The 22,231-nt window shown below is 31.1% G+C and overlaps 5 protein-coding genes and 1 long non-coding RNA gene across 11 annotated transcripts; 2 read left to right on the top strand and 4 right to left on the bottom strand.

The window, feature by feature from the left end:
- Positions 1 to 17: 17 nt before the first annotated feature.
- Positions 18 to 5,069, bottom strand: LOC126866196 (histone deacetylase HDAC1). Of its 2 annotated transcripts, none has more exons than XM_050619514.1 (9): positions 4,903 to 5,069; positions 3,822 to 3,934; positions 3,527 to 3,644; positions 3,074 to 3,447; positions 2,846 to 2,993; positions 2,484 to 2,769; positions 2,169 to 2,397; positions 1,949 to 2,039; positions 18 to 1,867 (listed from the first exon to the last, which is right to left on the bottom strand). In XM_050619514.1, the coding sequence occupies exons 1-9, from the start codon at positions 4,949 to 4,951 to the stop codon at positions 1,797 to 1,799; spliced, it is 1,479 nt and encodes a 492-aa protein (XP_050475471.1). In that variant the 5' UTR covers positions 4,952 to 5,069; the 3' UTR covers positions 18 to 1,796. The 2 variants fall into 2 exon arrangements, with proteins under 2 accessions (XP_050475471.1, XP_050475472.1); XM_050619515.1 differs by lacking the exon at positions 4,903 to 5,069 and adding an exon at positions 4,062 to 4,384.
- Positions 5,070 to 5,145: 76 nt separating this feature from the next.
- On the top strand, positions 5,146 to 5,638 carry LOC126866222 (uncharacterized). Its single transcript, XR_007689813.1, has 2 exons — positions 5,146 to 5,281; positions 5,400 to 5,638. It is a non-coding gene; the product is annotated as an uncharacterized LOC126866222 (long non-coding RNA).
- Positions 5,639 to 6,220: 582 nt separating this feature from the next.
- LOC126866202 (F-box only protein 32) lies at positions 6,221 to 12,122 on the bottom strand. 2 transcript variants are annotated; one of them, XM_050619530.1, is made up of 7 exons: positions 11,667 to 12,122; positions 9,184 to 9,230; positions 8,931 to 8,980; positions 8,327 to 8,513; positions 8,074 to 8,249; positions 7,757 to 8,007; positions 6,221 to 7,624 (listed from the first exon to the last, which is right to left on the bottom strand). In XM_050619530.1, the coding sequence occupies exons 1-7, from the start codon at positions 11,786 to 11,788 to the stop codon at positions 7,426 to 7,428; spliced, it is 1,032 nt and encodes a 343-aa protein (XP_050475487.1). In that variant the 5' UTR covers positions 11,789 to 12,122; the 3' UTR covers positions 6,221 to 7,425. The 2 variants fall into 2 exon arrangements, with proteins under 2 accessions (XP_050475487.1, XP_050475488.1); XM_050619531.1 differs by lacking the exon at positions 11,667 to 12,122 and adding an exon at positions 10,692 to 11,064.
- A 137-nt stretch (positions 12,123 to 12,259) lies between these two features.
- LOC126866210 (18S rRNA aminocarboxypropyltransferase) lies at positions 12,260 to 14,000 on the bottom strand. Of its 2 annotated transcripts, XM_050619541.1 has the most exons (5): positions 13,871 to 14,000; positions 13,273 to 13,382; positions 13,028 to 13,197; positions 12,564 to 12,951; positions 12,260 to 12,485 (listed from the first exon to the last, which is right to left on the bottom strand). In XM_050619541.1, exons 3-5 carry the CDS (start codon positions 13,154 to 13,156, stop codon positions 12,328 to 12,330), a joined length of 675 nt encoding a protein of 224 aa, XP_050475498.1. In that variant the 5' UTR covers positions 13,157 to 13,197; positions 13,273 to 13,382; positions 13,871 to 14,000; the 3' UTR covers positions 12,260 to 12,327. The 2 variants fall into 2 exon arrangements, with proteins under 2 accessions (XP_050475498.1, XP_050475497.1); XM_050619540.1 differs by lacking the exon at positions 13,871 to 14,000 and having other exon boundaries at positions 13,273 to 13,638.
- LOC126866186 (uncharacterized) lies at positions 13,927 to 18,094 on the top strand. 3 transcript variants are annotated; one of them, XM_050619482.1, is made up of 6 exons: positions 13,927 to 14,075; positions 14,269 to 14,281; positions 14,612 to 14,915; positions 14,995 to 15,290; positions 16,073 to 16,297; positions 16,358 to 18,094. In XM_050619482.1, exons 2-6 carry the CDS (start codon positions 14,272 to 14,274, stop codon positions 17,356 to 17,358), a joined length of 1,836 nt encoding a protein of 611 aa, XP_050475439.1. In that variant the 5' UTR covers positions 13,927 to 14,075; positions 14,269 to 14,271; the 3' UTR covers positions 17,359 to 18,094. The 3 variants fall into 3 exon arrangements, with proteins under 3 accessions (XP_050475439.1, XP_050475440.1, XP_050475438.1); XM_050619481.1 differs by having other exon boundaries at positions 13,940 to 14,075; positions 14,269 to 14,526; XM_050619483.1 differs by lacking the exon at positions 14,269 to 14,281 and having other exon boundaries at positions 13,929 to 14,075.
- On the bottom strand, positions 17,605 to 21,805 carry LOC126866213 (nucleolin-like). Its single transcript, XM_050619548.1, has 5 exons — positions 21,552 to 21,805; positions 20,410 to 20,667; positions 20,166 to 20,306; positions 19,950 to 20,074; positions 17,605 to 19,843 (listed from the first exon to the last, which is right to left on the bottom strand). The coding sequence occupies exons 1-5, from the start codon at positions 21,657 to 21,659 to the stop codon at positions 19,825 to 19,827; spliced, it is 651 nt and encodes a 216-aa protein (XP_050475505.1). The 5' UTR covers positions 21,660 to 21,805; the 3' UTR covers positions 17,605 to 19,824.
- Positions 21,806 to 22,231: the final 426 nt, after the last annotated feature.

Below are 22,231 nucleotides of genomic sequence, written 5' to 3'. Positions count from 1 at the left end.
GTAATTTTAACAATACGCACAATAGATTTCTTTATTTTTTATTATAAATATTTAAAAACATTTGTTATTTGTATTCTGATATAGTATATAGCATATAACTTTATACATATATACTTATATTATACTTGATCTATTTTAATTAATCGACTTAGATGTACGCAAATATTATATCGAATTTATCTTTGTGTTGTAAATAATTAATTACAGTAAAGGTATATGTTTAATTACAATAAAAGTATATGTTTAATTACAATTAGATAAATCGACTTATTTCTTTTTTATTTATCTGACACCATGCAACTAGTCGAATCTAATCCATTTTTGCAAGAATTTTCGACTCGCACAGAAGTTCACTTTATGTATAAAAAATTAATGCATTTATCGTGCAAATGTGAAATTAACATGATTGAAAGATAATAATTTTAATATTTATATTAGAACGACGCTTTTCTTCTTTTTCTAACTTTTTTCTTTGAACGAGAATGCTTCTGCAGCCTCGACATATAGACAGAAGTCGACTTAGTCACAAGTGTTTAATTTTTAGTATTATCTCTTCTTAGTTTAAGATTCTACAATTCTGCTCCAATTCAGTGTGTTCATTGACTGTTCTATTCTTTTCATACTTTCTTTTTTGCTGACTTTAATTTTTCACATATAAAATAAAATATTTTACATATCAAAAGGAATATCGTTATGTCACTATTATATGTATAGTATTGCATGTAGGACATTGTTTAAATCGGATTTGTATGTACAAGAGAGAATAGGAAGTAAAAAATTTGTTAGTCCATAATACTAGCCCGTTGTATACAATCTCATTCCCTTTCAATTATAAAAATCGCACATTAAATTATTTAATGATGATCATGCTGTGAGCAATGGATAAGAAGACAAAGAAACGTATTCATCCAAAACATATTATGGTGATTTGTATACTTTTAAACTTTCGATTTATCGAAATGTGTCAATTACAAAAATTAGATATCTTGATAAGCTGCCTATATCTTCTGATCTTAGTGAAAACTTTAACTTTTATAAAAAATTTAATCTTCTTTGTACATTTAAGATATCCATTTGTCTTATTTCATTAGTCACATGTATTGATTCTAACAGTAAGTGAACATGACGGCTTTAATCAGATCATAAGACTGACCGATTACTCAAGATATCATTCATCGCACGATTTAAAAAATATTTCAAGGAGTGATTGCTTAATGGCTTATAACTTTGAGAATTTCGGCTAATGTTTATAAATTTAATGAGATAACTGAAATTACTGAGGGTCTATCATGTCAATTGTATGCTCGTAGATGTACATAAGTGATAATAATGTCTCTTGCCTCGAATTTAATAAAGATATATGTATGTGTGTGTGTATGTATATATATATATACACACACACATATATATGTGCGTTTATATATATATATATATATATATATATATATATATATATATATATATATATATATATATATATATATATATATATATATATATATATATATATATATATATATATATATATACACATATATACATATATGTATATGTATATTGGATATATATAGGATATATGTATATATATATATATATATATATTACTATTAAAGTATTTGTATGGTTTTGAATCAAAGAATAAAAGAAATCATATTGTTTACAATGGTATGTCCAGTTCGAGACAACAGACATCTATTATGCACTACATATTTGTTCACTTAATTTACCTATACTGATTTATGATTAATTTAAATAAAAACTTTTTTCAATTTCTTTTTGGAAACAAATACCATTTATCAGGGATTCGATCCACCATCTTTCTTCGTTTCCTCATTTGTAACATTCGTTTTCTCATCTTTCTCATTTTCTATAAAATATTTTTTTTTATTATGATAAAAGTAAAAACAAAAGTACATTAAAAATATACAAAGATATTAAAATTACATACCTTTTGGTTCTGATTTTATGTCTTCTTCTTTTTTTAGATCACTTTCTATACCTTCTTGTCCTTTTTCTAGACGTGGTCGTTTTCTGGAACCCTATTAAATAGAAAGAATTGTGACTTAAATACAAAAATATTTAACACAAATGAAACATTACCCCTGCGAGGTGAAACGAAAATGTGAAATAATAAAATATCTATATTTATGAATAATAATGGATGTTACCTTAAATGACCTATTATCTCTTCGCCCCCCTTCACCTTCATCCTCACTGTCGCTATATTCATTTTCGTGTTGTATTCTTTTATCTAAATCTCGTTGTGGTAATCTTTCGTCTGGATTTACCTTTTCTTCAGCCTCTGAATCTTCAATGACTGCACCATCTTCTGGAATTGGTTGAACCTGCACACCTGGGGCATGCGGTAACATTCTTAAATTTTCAAACAGTCTGGTTCTGTAAAAAATATAGAATATGTGGAATTAACTACAATAAAAAAAGGAAAAGAAGCGGTTAATTATTATCCTTGAGATAAAACATACTTAATTTTCTCAAGATATTCAGGAGTATTTTGATTTGCCATGTTTGAAGGACTAATGTGCAGCTTAAAATCAGGACCAAAATATTCAAAGTAATCATTATAGGGTAACTCATTTGCAATTTCAGAACCAAGAGCAACCGAAGTTTCGTATGTCCAACATCTAGATACATTTCTGATTGTATATCCACCACCACCAACCATTAAGAAGGGTAGATTATATTTTTTTACAAATTCAACACATTTCCCATGACCCCTCACTGTTAAATTGAAACAGCCTAACCGATCTCCTACAAATAACATGTATCAATTTAATTTTTATTTTATTTCCTTCATTTTATTTTACTAAATGATATTTATGTATACCAGTTAATGAATCAGCACCACATTGTAGGACCACAGCAGAAGGCTGGAAAGTTTCCATCACTTTAGAAATAATAGGTACAAATATTGACTCATAGCTTTCGTCATCCATACCGTCTCTTAGTGGTATATTGACTGCATAATACTTTCCCTGTGAAAACAAGGTTTCAAGTTAATATAAAATTTAAAAATAGAAACATATCAAACGTATACTGTTAACAAAGTTTTTACCTTCCCAGCACCAATATCACGCAGATCACCAGTACCAGGAAAATATTCACCATATTTATGAAAAGAAACTGTCATAACTCTATCGGTGGTATAAAAAGCTTCTTCTACACCATCTCCATGATGAACATCAATATCAATATATAGTACTCTTTGATGATATTTGAGCAATTCCAGTATTCCTAATACAATGTCATTTACATAACAAAATCCAGATGCTTCACTTTTTTTGGCATGATGCAAACCACCACCCCAATTTATGCAAATTTCTGAGGCCTGTTTGTTAAGTTTCACAGCGGCAGCAACAGAACCTCCAGCTGATAATTGACAAAATTCATATAAACCATCAAAGACAGGGCAATCTTCTCCTACATTAACTAAAGGAAAAAGGAAATACTAAATGTAATCACAATTATCAAACATATATATTTATATATATTAGATCTATAATCTTACATCGTTGCATTTGTTTATTATACTCTGACATATTATCAGGTCTTATTGATCTCAAAAACCTAATATAGTCATCGCTATGAAATTTTGTCATTTCATCTGCTGTAGCTTTATGTGGACGCTAAACAAAAGAAAGAGAATAAAATTAAAGAAATAGAAAAGAAATGGTAATGAAAATATTTATTTTAAATATCCATGCAACATAATATTTGTATTTTTGTACATTTTTATAAATTAGCAAACATATAAATACTAAAAATTATAAACAGAAGAATATCATTCAATGAATAATTCTTACATATATTTCCATCTTCCTATAGAGACCATAATTCAAAAGTAAATTATGTGTCATCCTTATACGATGTGGCTTCATAGGATGTCCTTGTCCATAATAATAATTTCCAATATCACCTAAAATATAATTTATTTCTTTATTTATTTTATTGTTTGATATAAGTTTTAGGAAAAGAATTATGTTAAATATTTGCAACAATTTCATTAACTTAAAATAGTTTTGATTTTACATGTGCATACATACATATCGTTTCCTCTGGTACAGGCGACCGAGGTACGCTTGAGAATTTTTCGCATAATTTGCACGGAAAAGGTATTACCGTTTACCTACTCGACTCAAACTGTATTATCTTCTTCAAATTTAGTAAAAGTATTAAGCAGGTCTATAATTTTATACGATTGCAAAAGTGCTAATATTTTTTTTAAATATTCTTAAATTATAACCTTCAATTAATCTGTTTCTTTGGAAAATTAACATTCTCACTTAAAAAATATTAATAATAATATGTGAAATAAATATAGAGAATATAACCAATATATAGATATAAAAGATAATTATGATATTAATAATATTTATAATTCCTATCCTCTTATATTGGCTATATATTATTAAAATTTAATGACTGTTATTGAATTGAAACGTTAATATTAGAAAATAATTAAAAAATAATTTAGAAAGAGAAAAAGAAAAAAATATATATATATAATATGACACGAAAGTATATTATCAAATGATAATTGAATGATTGTACGGATCGTGAAAAGCGGACGCTCTTTCTTGGTTGGAGTAAGGTAACATGGAGTAATAGCTATGAATCTTTCGCCTTAACGCGTCTGAAACCGTGCAGGCAATCGTAGGAAAGATAACAAAAAGCGAACATTGTATAAGAAATACGTTTTCTCAATGATTAAATAAATATATTAAAATGAAAAGCGTGTTAGAAAAAGTAAGTAAATGTGAAATAAATGCATGATAGACGATACAAGCGCGGATAGCACAAACACATTTTGACAATCTCTCTATGCATGTACGATATTTTCGCGGGATACTAAGTATATCAACATTTTTTAACTTTTTTACTCACTATCATAGTAGTAGCAGACACGCTTCTTGCTATGTGGCAACGTCGTCATCTTGACCGATTTTTTCTCCTTAATTGTAAAATACCTGATATGAATTAAACGTAAAGCGCGGAGCGTCGCGATACCCACCGACAGGACGAGCGTCACTAAATTTCTGAACTACGCGTGCGTAATATTCTGTAGTTAGCTTTGTTGTATAGGTGGCGTTTTCATCGAAAAATGAACTTAACCATAAAACGAATGAAGTTGAGAATAGATACATTGTGGTTTAAATTATTCTAGAATTATTAAAACTCAGTTCACTAAATGACTAAGTTTATATACTTACACTTCTACCAATATAGCAAAAATGAAAAATCGCCACTGCGTATATATGCATATGTAAATAAGATTCATATGTTTGTCTATATATAAGTATAACATGTGTAAACTTAAGTGTCGTATATTGAAATGCAAGCAATTATATGTATAACTCTAGGATTTCTTTATTTTATTGTAGGAAAAAAGAGCAGCATCACGAAGTAGATTATAATTACTTTTCTTACAATTTACTTATATAATTAATAAAATAAATTTAAGAAGAAATGAAATATCAAATTTTTTATCTATATTTATAATTAAATATATTTTATATGTATACGTAGTTGTTATATGTATGAACGTACATATATATGTACATTCGTATATAAACAAATTTAACACATATATATACAGAAATAAATTTTTTATTTTGGAGCATCTGGCACAACATTGCTTTACATCCTTTACGTAAAAAAAATGTTGTGTCGGTATAAAAAAAATTACAGAAATCGATAAAGAAAATTTTTAAAGTTATAACAACAATTTGCTAAAATATCGGATTGATAAGCACAGCTTTCATGCTGTATTTTTAGTATTCTTACTTGTCAAACAATGTATACATATTTTATGATACAACTACTTCGGGAAGATATACATACATACATTGATTGATTGTAATGCAATTGTATTAAGTAAAGAGAAGTAACATATCAAAAAAAGAAATTAATTGTGTATATAGTACTTAAGGGAACTGTACCAAGAAATGCATTGATAGGGATAAATGCAGCAGTACTGATTTTGGCAGTATAGATTTCAGCATTCCAAATGAATCGCTTAATCAATTTTAATATCTATATAGTCGTGAAACGCTTAAACATTCAGCAATACTACAGTTAAATGAACATGTGTGTAATAAATGCATACTAATTGTAACTAATGGAAATATTGTTTGTATTCGTTACAACTAGCATATAGACCCCTTCTCCTTTCTTCAAGAGGGAAAAAAGTATCAATTCAAGATAAATTTACAACGTATTTCTATTATTATATTTCATTTTAAGAATAAAACCTATTATATTAAAGCAACCCATATAAAAGAAATGTTCGCAGAAAGTAACAAATGTAAAGATTAATATTTTCCACTGAAAGTTAGCGTCAAGGGATGACATTATGTATAAAATAATTTGACATTTCTTTATTCTACGATGGTTATAACGATTGTGATGACGATGATGCTGATATACAAAACAAAAAAGGCTATATAAAATATGTAAGTGTACAAAATAGACGCAAAATTGGTAATAAGTAATATTACAAAAGTAATTAAAAAATAAATATCGATTTAAATGGATGAGAGAAATATCGATAAAACTATCGGGAACTGTAACGTATTTAACTTCGTTGTAATAAACAATACCGTTCCAAAATAAATTTCACACATACATATATCATAAATACGTTCTCAATAAGTAACGTTTGAATAAGTATGTAGTACCATCGCTGATAATTATGTGTCTTTCACAGAAATTTTGCAATAAGATCAATGTTCGTTACATTTAATCAACGTAATTTATGTAAAGACGCTTCGATGGATAAACATAAAATATTCGTTCACTTAAAATAAAGTTGACACAAAATTTTTATTTTGCTTCAACTTTTCTTTAAAAGTCGAATGAAAAAGTTTTTTCCATTTTGAGAAGGGTAGTGAGTGTCATATTGTTGTACGATTACAAGTAGATAAAGAACGAACACACACAGCTAATTCTACGATTCACGATACACACGAATTTGTGCCATGTTATTACACTTCGTTCATTTTGTTTGGCGTCGGAAAAATCGAAAAGCATATGATAACATTCGTTAGGTAACGATATGAGATATCAAAGAGAGAACGAGATGGTCACGATATTTTCTCTTTCTTCTTTTTATTATTATTATTATTGTTATTATGTCGATGTCTTTGAAAGAACTGATCGAAGTAAGTTGGAGCGATCGAGATTGAAAGGAGTCGAAAATTTAGGGGTTGGTGATCGGGGGATTTAAGCAACGCATTTCCGAACGCATTCATCGGGAACAAGACAAGGCGAAAACAAGAAAACGAAGGGCATCGAAGGTTGTTACGCAATGCGCGTATACCTTTCTGATCGTTTATTCCTTTGCCAAAGAAGGCTAGAAAAATAGATGCGTAGATCCCTTGTTTCCTCTTCTCTATCTGCCTGTTTGTTTCATAGGGAAAAGAATTTGAGAAAGGTCTGCGGAGGAATCGGAACATGAAGAGATGCTCGATCGACATCCGCTAGTTTCTCCTGAAAGGCTGGATCCTGATCGGCGATACAGGGATGTCCGAGCGACCGCCAAAACAGGCAGCGGCAATTGCGGCACAACTGTATTATCTCTGCGTATTCTTCTCGCAGACCAAACGACCTATAAGTCACATAATAAGTCCATTGATTTTGCGAACAACAAGACATAGGTGGTAACGGATTAAGCATAAGAATACCAAATGAATATTTGTATTATTTAAGAAATGTAATAGTATCTATATGTACGATGTACCTTCGTGCGATAGTAAAAATAGTCTTCCAGTCTTTTCCAGGATTATGCTGTCTAGTGGAGGCTATTTGTTGAGGCGTGAAGTGATACTGGGCAAGCTCCCGCCAGATTCTCTGTTCCTGTGCTAGAACAGCTAGATGTTCGCAAGCTTCCGAGGACGCTTCTATGTCTCGTGGATCACTGAGTCGAAGGAGAACCTCCCGGCGGCATTCCGCTGGCAAATCCGACCATTGCGGCTGCTGTTCCTCGTCCGGCTAAAAAACAGCAATAATGATCAAACGAACGTCTCGTCTCTCTTTACCCTAGTTACGCTTTTCTACCTGAGTTATAGTGATGGACGAAGCAATTTGCAATATTCGTTCTAGAGCGGCTTTGTGTTTCTCCCATAAAACTACAGAACCCAAAGGTCTACCGCCCCAACAACAACCCGCGCTGAAAGCCCGAACTCTTTCGATCAACCGACGAAGTTTTCCGGTTTGTTGCTGCGACAACGATACTGCCGAACATATCGTAAGAACAGAGGTATAAGAGAGTTAATATGATCGCGATCAATTTAGTAGCTTAAATCTTTACCTTCCAATGCGACTTCTTCCAACATATTGAAGAGAACTCGTTGAGCGCATCCACTAAGACCGCCCATCCTGTGACTGACCAGAAGATCCAAAAGTTGCACAATGTAATTAAAACGTCGGCAATCGTGCACCGCTGATAAAAAGTCCAAGCTTTTCAGCGCATCGCTTAAACCGTTGAAACCAGCGATCTACGAATTTAAATAGAACGCACAGTCGCAATCGTTTCTTTTTCCTTCGTTTAATCTTATTTAAATGTGCGCGTACCCTAGCCCATGCTCGCGATTCAACCCTAACAATATACCGTTTGGAATCGAATGGAAGAAGAGTACAATCGTTCTTCTTTTACTTTCCCGTTATTTTCGTTTCGTTGCTACCTTTATCCTTTTATTTTTTTTTTCTTTCATTTCATATCTCTTCTCTCTTATTCTTTTTCTCTTCCTCTTTCTTTTTCTTCTTCTCTTCTCCTTTCTCTTTTTCTTTCCTTTCCTTCCTTTTCCTCTTTTCCTTCGATTCTTTCTTTCTTAACCTTAACGACCAAATCCCATTTCTCTCCTCTTTCACGAGGCTAAGGTTAAATATAAGCATGGATGGAACAAGTCACTCACCTCACGAGTGCATTTCAGCGTGATGCGGCAATGCGGCTGGACGGCGTTTTCTAAAATTACGTGAAAAAGAAGAATTAACCGAAGAAAAATTCAAAGGACGATCATATACTTTGCCTTCCAATCGACAATCGAGTAACGTTCTACTTTCAGCCGTTTTTGATAGCGCATGAAACACGCTAAAAAAAGGGAATATGTACATATTGAAAAGGTACGAATCGACAGTTTCGATAGCTTTTACAAATATTCTGCTCACCTTTCTTTTTATCCTTCTCCTTTTTGTCGAGCACATCCTTATCGCCGCTGCGAAAAAAACGAACCATTAATATAATTCTGCTCCTTACACTAAAATTACTCGACAATTCGTAAACGCGATTCTCACGAATTCAATATATATATATTGAGTATATATACTTATGTATTCATGTCACGTAAGCACAAACGCATAACAAGTTTGTAACGATCTGTCGTTTTACAGATGTAAAAGATACGTGTTAAAATACCGTTTATCATTTAAATATCTTTTAAATTCGTTCAATACTAGCCACTGAGAAAAAAAATAAGAAAATGCGAAATTAACGGATACACTTATCAGACTTCTGTGGAAAAATGCGACTTTCTCTTCAAAATCTATTTCATTAATTTCTTTCTCGTGTCTTTTTTCCACTTGGTTCATTTTTCAAGTCAAAACGCAACGTGCTTTTCCAAACGTTATGAATATACAAATTATCTATACATAATGATCATCGCAAAATGAAAATCGGTAAAAACAATTTATATTGTTCCCAGGGTGAACAACTTTTTACCCAAACTATCGCCTGGTGTGAAAGATACTATTGAAACTCAAGCAAGAAATTTTCTTTTAAAGATTCGTAATATAAATACATAGGTCCTTATCTTGAAACGAGCGAGACGGGTGAAATGATCCAGTTGTCGATTCACGACGAACATGATCATCGAGGGAGACCTTGCGGTAATGTGCTTACGCGTCGCGGGGAGAGAAACCCCGCGCCAATAATCCGTAACATTATATAACTGTTGGTAATGCTCCATTCGCGCGTGAAACGAATCGCGTAGTAACTAAGTACTACGCCTGTATACAATAAATATTACTTGTGCTGTTGCTTGTTGCACATTGCACATTGTACAAGAATATCTAAAGTTTCGAATCTCACCATTCTGTCTAGACACATACTCAGGTATATTTATGCGTTCGCGATCTTTACGTAGCTGTTCCAATGCTTTCTAAAAATCCACGCCTTAATACATGGCCTATTATCGTATAAACGAACTGTTATGCTTCACTAGGTATATGCTAATGAAAAATACTTGTTAAAAAGTATTGCACTGTCGCGAATTGAATGTATCAGAACAACATGGTGACGAAGAAGATTTACAGAATTGATACAGGTCGTATTAGCTAGGTTATAACCTACTTCAAACACATGCATGAACGACAACACGATTTTCTCTCTGTTATTTCGGGAATTTTCTTATCCAAGGATAAGATAACTACTTAAATACTGGCTCAACGTTCGACAAATTTCGTAAAGCAAATAATAGTTTTTCTGCTATGCTTTACACTGGACTGCATAAAACTTCATCAAGGCAACGTCTTTGATAACGAACATGTTTTATGGCAGAAAACCAAGATTTTATACGAAAAAAGAGAATTATTTTCTTTTTTTGTGAAGCGCGCGAAAGCGTGACTATGCACGATGCAGCTTTCTCTCTCTCTTTCTCTCTCTTTGTTGTACGCTTTGCCATAAGCTTTCACGGTCTCGCGACACCGACTTAGTTCCAGTATGAACGCGAGACGCGTCCAAGTCCAAACTCATCGTATCGTACGAAGTATATACGTACATACGGCAAGCAAAGAGGGAAGACGTTCAGAGCGTGCACTATGCACTACAACGGTTAGGCACACACACGTACACACGCACGCGCATTTCTGCGTATGCAATATAGTGAATAAGGAGTAAGAAATACATATTATTAAGTAGAAAATTCAATCCTTTATTATTGTAAAAAATGAACAAGACATAATAAAAAGATACGCTCGAAATTATATATATATATTATAAAGTATTTTTTTCTTTTTCTTATGCAAAGAAAATCGTGCTGTTTTAGAATGAACCAAGAATGCATGAAGAACAACATGGATAGGCTATTTTTGGGCTTCTGTTTATACCGATATAAAATGAATAAGACAAGATAGAAACTTCTCTAACAAATCAAGGAAGGGTACTTATGAAACATTGAATTAATGGAAATCGCGATAAAAATGTGATACGCAGATCGAAAACGATATGTATTAAACAGGAATCAATCGTATCATAAAGTAATGTTTAAAAGTTAAGAATTGTAACTCCATAACTAAAAAAGCGCGTGCGATAACTAGTATTCAGTATAATATATAAGCATTTCTTAAAAAATGGAAAAATTCTATTTTCACGTGGTATCTCTTTCTCTTATTTATTAATTCCATTCATATTAACTTAATTTTGGTGGCTATTTAGCGATAGACACACAGCTACTAGTGTATGTCAAGTTTGCAAGAGTAAACAAACTGAGAACTGTCATTCGATCGATGTAACAGCTGTGAGACAGATGGAAGATTCGGATAGAAACGATTGGTTGTGTTTCTTTGGTATTATTTGCAAAGAAAAAATACATTCTCAGCGAGAATGAAAAAAAAACAAAAGGGAAAGGATAAGAATCAGTGATGGCAGTACTCACCGAAGTAAAAGAGAAAGTGTTTTATTGTTGGCGCATTCGAGGATTTTCTTCTTTTCCCAACCTTCGACAGTTTTTACCCATTCTTCGCCAGGACTGCGCCAATCCTTCGATATGAATGGCATCGTTCGCAAGATATATAATTGTGCGAGATGCTTGCTCTGCTTACGTGTGCAAACCACGAGCGATCCTTCGACTAACGATCAAATATATTAAGGAACGCACCTCACTGGACCACGGACGCTCAATGTTTGCTCACAAGACAGTTCGGTCTGCTCGGTTTACTTCGCGGCTGCGATCGACCGCGCATGGCTTTGTTTTACTGACGTCACTTTGGTATCAGCTGTGCAACTGACATGACAAACCAATGCACTCTGAACAACTCTGAACCACACGTTCGGCCATTTTAAAATGTATATGTTACGCATGCGCAATTTTGTCTTGAAGAAGTTTGACATTCACGCGTTATTCATTTCGATTTGTCATCTCGTTTGATTTATTTTCTTTCTTTCGGTTACTTTTAGTAGTTACAAGGAATATATCGATTGGTTATTTTTTGTTAGCTATCTGTAAAGGTGAAATTTTACAAACGTGTGTCATAACCAATATGTTTTTATTATATAAAGAAAATACATATGTATATACAACTGTATTTGAGTCATTTTTATACTATTTTCGTGTCCTTTACTAGCTCGTCTATTTTGGAAATAATATTTACAGGTACAGTTTCTTCTTTCCCTTCCTCTTCTTTTTCCCCTACTTCTTCTTCTTCTTCTTCTTCCTCTTCAGTTTCCGAATCGGTTGGTGGAAAATCTGACACAACTATTGAATAAACACAAATTATAAATACACATTAATAAGAAGTGATAGGTTAATAATCAAAAAGATTACAAGAATTACCATGTCTGTTTAACTTTTCTTTCCTTGCATCTATGAGAAATTTTTCTTGGACAGATATAATTTCTTTTGCATTTGTACAAAGCGAATATTTCTTTAATAATTCGCCATTCAATTGTAAAAACGAGTGGCCCCAGGAGAATTTTCCAAGAAAAAAATTTGCTTCTTCGGGAAAACCTGTTATAATCAAAGTAGCAGCTATAGCTTCTACACAACTTAATTGACATGGTCTGCCATAATTTATCGGATTCGCAGCAACTAGAAATGGTAAAAGACGAGGATTGGGAGTTTTCATTCTATTAAATGGAGTATCGTCCAAACGTGCCCAACTGCAGTCGACGACCGCACAACCATAATCTTGTATGATATCGCGATCTGTGGGACTCACACACTGCAACATGATATTCCAATTTCGAGTATTAGAAGTCAATTTATCTTCTATATTGCAACAAAGATATTTTTTATACCTTTTCACCAATTGGAGTAAGAACTAATCCTGAGAATCGAGCTCCTAACCTTAATATTTTTACTAAGCCATGTCTAACCAATTTTTTACCGGAACATTTTTTAGGGTCGCAGTGTTCGAGATCCCACATAGCGACGGGAAAAGGAAGGGACCATTCTTCTTCTTCTTTCTCTGGAAATTAAAACAGTCGGGTCTATCTCGGAGTTTCTTATGAATCTGTATATAACCAAACTACTTTATTCTAACCTGATACTTCATCTTCCTTATCCGACTTATCCCTTTCTTGACGATATTTTTCTTCTTTCCCAATTACATGTCGCGGTCGTCTTGTTAGTATTCGTTTTCTATTTTTCTTTCTATGAGATGACATTTACAAAACTTCAAAATATTTTCCAGTACAATAAATTGTGTAAATATATGTACACGCACGTTAAACTGATCTCCCTAATTCAAAGGTTACTTGTTATTTTGTCATTGTCACTCAATGTGTACATCTATAAGAAACTATATATACACATATGTACATATACATATATATGAGAATATATGTGCACATGCGCGCAAACTAATTTGTTTTTACTCAAATAAATATTATACCATCTGAAAGTACTTGCTATAACATAATAATTTACTCAATACTGGTTGTTTTACTTGACATGTATATATTTCTTTTATAACATCGCTTACTTCATGTACCAATCTGTTTATACGCAGTGTTGCGATCGAATATTAATATACATAATATTTATGATTATAAATGTCAAATTAAATTTATATATAATACAATTGTTATTTAATAAAAGCATAAAAGCTAGATGTATGACAATTAGTTATATTTACTTACTTAAATGTTAAAATTTATAAAAGTACCACTGCATTAGACGGCCCTGAAACCCTGTTAGAGTGGTTAACAAGTGGCTGTTCTATTCTCAATCGCTCCGCGGGACACAAATCATTCAATGAATAGAGATTCTTCAAACATGTGTTTAAATACGATTTGATTAGAAGAGAAATGTCTTCTTTATTCTTGTATTTCTCTTAAATTTAAGGTAAGTGTTGGTTTGTAATATTTTACACCTATAGGTTTTATAGTTTATCAATACGCATTATTAAAATTATTATTTCGCAATCATATACATATAAAAATAATGACTAGTTAATGCGTATCTGTGCAATCGAATATTTTCACTTTTTATATACTATTATTATATACTATTTATATACTGTTTACGCTGCTTAAAGGATATGGATCCAGGTACATATTGTCGAGGAAAATAAATCGTTTGTTATTTTATAACATTTTCGTGTGCATATACGCTGCATCTAAATATTTAAATTATCATTAACTATTAAAATTATCGTTTAAATCCTTTTAAAGAAATTGTTTTTAATATTTATTGTGCAACATATGGATGTCATTGAATTTTACACATATACAACAAACTTCTTGCATTTTACGGTGGCTAATATTAATTCAATTTACAGTTAATTCTATCATAAGTAAATTTATTTTAAATTTTATATTATGTCCATCATTGAATTTCTAATACTTTTATAATTTTATTATGTATCTATATTTTATAAGAAAACACAAGGAAAGAAACAATTGTAAAGGTAACGGATTGGTTACGTGGAATTTGGGAGATGAGACGTCAAACTGGACCTGTTCAGCAATGGATAGATTCAATACCATCACCTATAAAGTCTAATTTTTCAATGAAAAATGATAATCAAGGAGAATCAAGCAGTAAGAAACCTAATATTTCATTGGCACTAACAGAGCCTAAGGACATTCCATATTCTATGAGAACAAAACAATTAACTATGACAGTGTCTGCACCTATTAATGTTCCTAATACAACATCAAATAATACAACAGGATTACATAGGTATAATAAAAGGCATAGTACAAGAAATGTATAATAAATTCAAAAACATTATACTTACAATTATATTTACTTCATACAGCTCATTGCCTCATAAATTGGTTCGGGATCCAAGCCTACAATCTGATAGTAGTCATTGTAGTAGTGTAGAAAGCTTGTTAGAGCTAAGAAAAGCAGATCCAGAAGCAATTTTGCTAGGTCTTGGATTTGGTGGTTGTTCGAGCAGTCCACAAGAAAATGGTTCCTTTTCTCGTATACCGAAAAGATTTCTTCAGCCATCGAAATTAAAAGGCATAGCTATTAATGATTTTATGAAACAACAACAGGAAACTAGTGAATCCTTTGATTCTGTATCTCTCGGATATAGAGGTTTGACAGGTGAGCTGCTTATCAAAAACTGACACTTAATAGAAACATGTAATGGAATTAAGAGAAAAATAAATAGTAATTCAAAAGTTGTTGCACCTTAATGTGGGACAGTTTAAATAAATTTTATAGTTAAATTATTAATTATGTTAAAAATAAATTTGTGTTACACAAATAGTAATGTTATAGGAAGCGATGACACATTATCTGTGTCTAGACTTCATCCACATCGCAGACATTCTGGACCAATTAATTTTGTAAGTTTTGTGGCAGTTAGATTTTTTCTGAAATTTTCTTGATTCTTAAACAATTTTTGTTTAAAGCAATAAAAGAATTACTTTTCAGTACAAGCAAAATATTTGTCTTGATGTGTTTTAAACTATTTACATTTATGAGTGTGTTTAAAATATGTTTGTTTTTATCATATATAGCAAGGAAACAGAATTTGCATGAAATAGTTATATTACCATTGTGAAAATATCTAATGCCTGAAATAAGTATGTAATTGTTTTTGTATTATAGATGTGGTGTGATTATAATCATTTATTTAGTTTGCAGGGCATTTCTTAAATATGACAAATTGATCATCAAGTATTTAGACTGGTAGTATGTTTAATAAAGAAAAATAAAGTTGCATAGTTTTTATAATTTGCGTACTGTGTTGTATTTTCATAAATTGTCATTGCTTCTTGTTTACAGCTACTTTTAGTATTGTACTATATTTATTTATTATTAATGTATAATGATATTTAATTACTAAGGGATGTGAAATCATTATTCTCCTTATGTGATAGGCTCACCGTATGTAGCGCCATCGGAAATTGTGCAAAAGATTATGCAGCGTTTACGAGAGCATGAGAGTCATGAACACGATCCATATGCAATGTATAATTCGTATGAACAATACAGTCCTCTACATTGTGGTGGTACACTTTCTGTGTTGTCTCCTGATAGCAGACAATTTTTGGAACGACCACGTTCAAAAAGTCCCGACATGCGTAATAAACGTATGATTATTGGTAAGAATTGTATTTTATATACGTTTTTTATTTGTAGTATTGAACATTGAACATTTTCAGGACAAAAATCATTTGCATTTGGTCATGATGGTGATCTAATCGAAATTGATCCTTCTAACGAAAAAAGGTCGTTCGAAAGTATTCCAAGCAATGATTCTAACGCCGTAGAAAATTCAGAAGTATCTAATGATTTAGCTGATAATAATAATGAAGTATATGAGCAAACACCTATCCAGAAAAAAATATTACCAAAACGATTATTTTTTAACGACAGTACGGAACTTAATGACACCGATGTTTCTTTATCAGTAAAAGTTTTTGAAGAAAGCGAAGACCAGCAAAATGAAAATTTGAATAAAAATACTGACTACAAAGATGATATTTTTCCAAACACAGTTTCAGAAAATGTATCTGATATTCGAAGGGCCAGTGATGGATTTTATGATATGAAAGACGGAAAAATATCAATGGTAAATAAACGAAGACACAGCGATGGCTTTGTGCAAACTACTGAGCATGTTGACGATACTGTACTTGCTCGAAGGAGAAAAACTTTGAAGCGACAGTCTAGAATAAGCGATACAGATGCGGTAAACTATTGCAATGTAAATTTCAGCCAGTCTGATACGGCGCAATGCATGGGAATGAAATGTAACACAAATAAAAATGTACATGAAGTTTGTAACCAAGAAAGCGTTTCCACGAAATTTCCAAGATTAAAAAATGAAACTAAAAATTATGACGTAAATGAATGTGCAGAGAAGTTACTTGAAGGAATGTATAAATCAGCAGAAGATAGTTTAAGTAAAAATAAACAGGGAAATAAGAATGAATACTATGTTGAGGAAACCAAGCTTGTAGAACAAGTGTGTACAGATAAAGGCGAAAAAACAACCTGTTGCTGTCATTCTGGTACTAAAAAATATTGGAAGAAAATGGAGAAAATTATTCAAGAAAATAAAAATTTGGAAACTATGGTAACAAAGAGCAGGAGAGAAATGGCAGAAATTCGAGAAATGTTAAATAATGTGTTATCTGTACGATTAGAACCTGGTTTTTGACCTAAATTGATTTATGGATTTTATGAAAACATGTTGTTTTCATATTCATTATGATGTTAGGATATCTAAAACTTTTGAAGCAATTTCAATTGTATATTTTCAAAAGTATTTTGCTCATCACTTAAAGTGATTCATGAAATTATTTCAGGTGATAAATATTATAATAGATATCAATGCAACAAGAATGCATTTTTGCTTATAGTAATTATATTTTATTCTGTTTTTAGTTTCAAATAAAGATGTAAATATTGTTATATAATTTAAAACTTTTATTACTTAGTAAATATGGATGAAATATCAATATTCATTATCTTATATATTTACAAATAACATATTGGTTCCATTACTATGAAATAGTTTTAATGTTTCGTTATGTTTGAAAATTATTGCTATTTTGTTATTATTTTTGTTACTATATTTAAATCATATTACAATTTTGCTTGATGCCGAGAGTTTAATTGTAATTTTATATTGATATATAAATCGTTTCTTTTTATCCTTGTTCAATCATACATAATGTACGTGTATACATTCAAGTAGGATTGAAATGATTTTTATGACATTTAAGTCTTAATTAAATTTTAAAATTGTGCCAATCAAACACTACATATTCTTTAGTGAAAAAAAATTAAAATTCTAATCTCATATACTTTCGCAATAATAACGTGCTCCGAATATATTACCATAAAAAAGGAAAATAATAATGATTATATCAGTAATAGTAGCAGCCATAATAGTAGTGGTAATTGCAGTAATAATAGCAACAATGACAAGAATAAAAACTCAAATTCAAAGCTTTTTGATAAACATATGCCACACACACAGACATATTTTTTCAAAGATATAAATTAGCTTCAAAATAATTTACAACTTATCACACAAGTTAGTACTATATCAGCGAATGTTTGGAAAAAAGAAAATTAGAAAAGAAGATAATTTCACTTTGCTTGAAGAATTTACAATCTTATGCTCTTAATTGAATAAATATTCGAATTTTCGTCTATTCAAGAATATATATATATATGTATAGACGAAAGAAATAAACTTCTTCTTGAAATCTTTTTATAATAGAAAAAGTTATCGTGTATAATTATTTCTATAGAGTTATAATTTTATAAGTTCGTTAATTGTTTTTAATGCTCAAGTATTATAACATATACTTTTGTTATTGTAAGTTGCTCGTAATACGAACTAAACATAGTTTTATTGGGGCTCTTTGCTAACATTAACTACATTTCAACACATAGCCTTTGTAATTAAGTTAGACATAATTACAAAAATTATATTTACGTATTATTAATCAAAATATTTAAAGTACAAATTAAAATGGAAGTTACAACAGGACTTATTTATATACGTGTGTATATATAAATATAATATATATACACACATTTTTTCTTTATCTAATGTATCATTTAATGGTTTAAAATTTATTAAACTCATAACGAAAATTGTATTCCTTATTATGTGCCTACATTCCAATAAATTTAATGTATACAAATTATATAAACAGGGTAGGAGCTTTGTAGAAAATATGAAATGTACAAATAATATAGGAATATTGAATAAATATTTGACACGATTAATTTTTACTCTCTCTCTCTCTCGCGCACTCTCTCTCTTTTTTCTTTCTTTTATATACGTAAAACATAATTTTTATCCATAAAGCTAGATCGAACATGACATACCACTGAACATGATTGATGACAGTACATATAATTAATTTCTTATTCACACTGTTGCCACTAACAGAAGTTCATCATACATATTATTTATAGCCATGAAATTTTCGAGGTGTAATTAAAGATAATTAAAAGCATTTATAATATGATTTTCCAATATGAATTTATACGGCAATAGGAACGTAAGACCACAACGGTAACTGACACTGATTTATTTTCTATATCTAAAGTTTTTTATTTCAACGACTAAACATAACACGAAATCTAGTTACTGAAGGTGTTCTTATAACTGGGACATTGAATTATTTAAAGTGCAACAGAGGATCGAATAAATTTTGCAATTAAAACTACGCCGAAATTTGTATATCAAGATTATCACAAATATTGTAAGCAATACAATAATATTTCAAAAGTAACATGCAGTCTAAACAAGAAATTTTAGACTTACGTCGAATTTATAAAATACGAAATATGAGTGGATATCATATTTTTTACGGAAACAAATAATGTTTGAAATTGATAGCTCTTATCAATTGAGACATACAGAAATAGCTCATAAAATTGTCAATTATATGTAAAGCTACCCTTAGTAAAGAACTGAGATCCATGGTCCACTCAATCTTATTTTTAAACACGAATCTGCTAGGATATCATTTTGTAAACTGCATCCACGTATTTACGTAATATGTCTGTAATGTTGATGTGTACCTGTGATTGTAAATGTATTCTTCCTTAGCATACCTTAAAATGTATATAAACAAATATGATCAAACATGATCTATATTTAGTCTTCTTTTTCTTCTCTGAAAAAATAAGAAATAAAAGATCAGTTATTGCTGTGCATTATTCTATAATTATAACAAAATAATAGTATAGAAGTACAAAAGAAAGTAGAAGGAAACTACATACTTTACAACTTCTTGTTGATGCTGATCAAGGTGAAGTTCAACAATGGTTTCTGTTCTACTTTGCACTTTGAAAGTTACTTGGGCTGCTAAGTATTTATCTTTGTTATTTACTGACCATCCAGAATACTATAAAATACATATAATACTTATTAGGCACAAAGGAAAAAGAGGTGGTGTTGATTTCATAATGGAATTAATAATTATGTTAATAATCTACCGTCGATGTGCTTTTATATAATGTTTTCCCATCTTCTTTGAATGGTAAAAACTTTTGAAGTAATGCCTTCCCATCTATCCTCCACAATGTTGGATCCGTATTTCCACCAATGTCAGCTTTTGCCACAACGAATGCACCAGACTAGGATAACCAATACAAACAACATTGTATTCTCATTATGCAAGTAGACAAATGTATAGAATTTTATAAACTAACGGTAAAATAAATAATAAATATAACTAACGGTAAAATCTTTTGGTGTTTCTCCTGACGATTCATTGAAGCTATTATCATCGGAGTCTTCTTCATCTTCATCTTCCTTTTCATCTTCTTCTTTCTTAGACCGCCTTTTTCTTTTAGGTTTCTTTCCTGTATCTGAATCAGATTCGTCATCCTCTTCATCGTCATCTTCCTCATCCTCTTCTTCTTCTTCATCTTCTTCTTCTTCTGAGTGTTGCCGTTTTTTAGCAGCTTCCCTTTGTGGCCTCTTTTTAGCACCACTCTAAATATTAAAATTATAAAATATAAAAATAAAGTATCTTTTGTACATTAAATGTTCAATTTTTATTGTTATTTGAAATAATTTTTCTCGTGATAATATAAATATACAAACAATTATATAATGATATATAACAGAAATGAATAACAATTATTCCATTATAAGAGAGAAAGCGGTTAAATAATGAAAGGCGTAGATAGTAGAGTTGCATTGTTTTGAAAAATGTATATAGCGCCCGGCGCCACCGACCGGCCGGCGATGATAACTCGCCAACTGTAATAGCATTTCCAAGAATAACTGATCTTCTAAGCATATAATGAAAAGTAGGGTTTAATTATAAGTTTCTCGCTGATAATAAATATTAAGAATCATTTCATGATAAAATGTACTTTTTACTAGACATTTCATTAGCAGTAATAGATTTGGTAAAGTACGGTATATTGTGTAGCGTGTTTGACACAGCAACGACACATCACTACTATATATATATACATAACTAAATCGACTTGTGTTTTCTCGTTATCTATTCAGGAGAATTGATTGATTAAAAATGATCATTTTTTCTGACAATAACGGAAGGTATCAGATTAGGAGGATATTAAATAAGGCGCAAGCATTAGAAATGATAAGTTGAATGTTATATCTAGAAACATTTGCGTCTCTTGTTCTTACTTGGATGAAAAATATAATGTATTAAAGTAAGAGCAACTAGCCGACTGACAGAAGTTTATTTACGAATAACTAAGCACAAATAAACGTTTTAACATATGAAGAAATTGGCAGAAAGCATAAGAGAAAAGCGAGAAAGTAGGGTTAGTTAAAAAACAGTTACAAATTTGATTGCGATAACAGCAAAGAAGAAGAAAGTATTAGTAGCGTGGGCTTACTTCAGCTCCGGCTTCAGGAGTCCACTCTTCTTCAGAGGCTCCTTCTACTTCTTCCGGATCATCTGCGGAATATTCATCCTCGTCTGATACGTCCTTCGTTTTCTTCATGTTGCTTTTTCGCGAAATGTTTGCAAATTTTCCCAATGGGGCTCACCGAACAAGAGAAAAACTTCACGAGACCACGTACAAGATAGACCAGAGCACGATCACGATTTGTCGCAAACAATATGGCGGTATATAGCGGTCGGAACTGACATTTACGCATATCCTCCTGCGCAGCCTGGAAGCGACGCGTGCTTTGTAATTTCCTGCGCGTCCATAGAACCGCCAGACACGGAATTTTTTAGGTAACCATTTTAATGATTTACACAATTTTTCTATTATACTTGCAGATTGCGGTAATACAAAGTAAAAGGTGGCATTGTGGAAAAGAAGTAAAAGATAAGAGAAAATATGTGAGAGAAAGGATGACGAGAAACAGAAGAAATGAATACATACGATTCACAATGATTTAAAAGTATGTCTAGTCACATAAATAGTTAATTTAGTTGTAATATAATTAAGCAGTTATGTAGTTGTTTTTAATGCCGATTATTTTTTAATAGCATGTATTGTGTGAATTCGTCTAAATTCAAAATGTTTTTCGAGTCGGATCGATATGAGAGTTGGCGCATGCGTTA

This window comes from Bombus huntii, chromosome 5 (genome assembly GCF_024542735.1).
Source record: "Bombus huntii isolate Logan2020A chromosome 5, iyBomHunt1.1, whole genome shotgun sequence".
Taxonomy (NCBI): Eukaryota; Metazoa; Arthropoda; class Insecta; order Hymenoptera; family Apidae; genus Bombus; species Bombus huntii.
The sequence above is the reverse complement of the archived record's forward strand: the minus strand, read 5'-3'. Positions and strand labels throughout refer to the sequence as shown.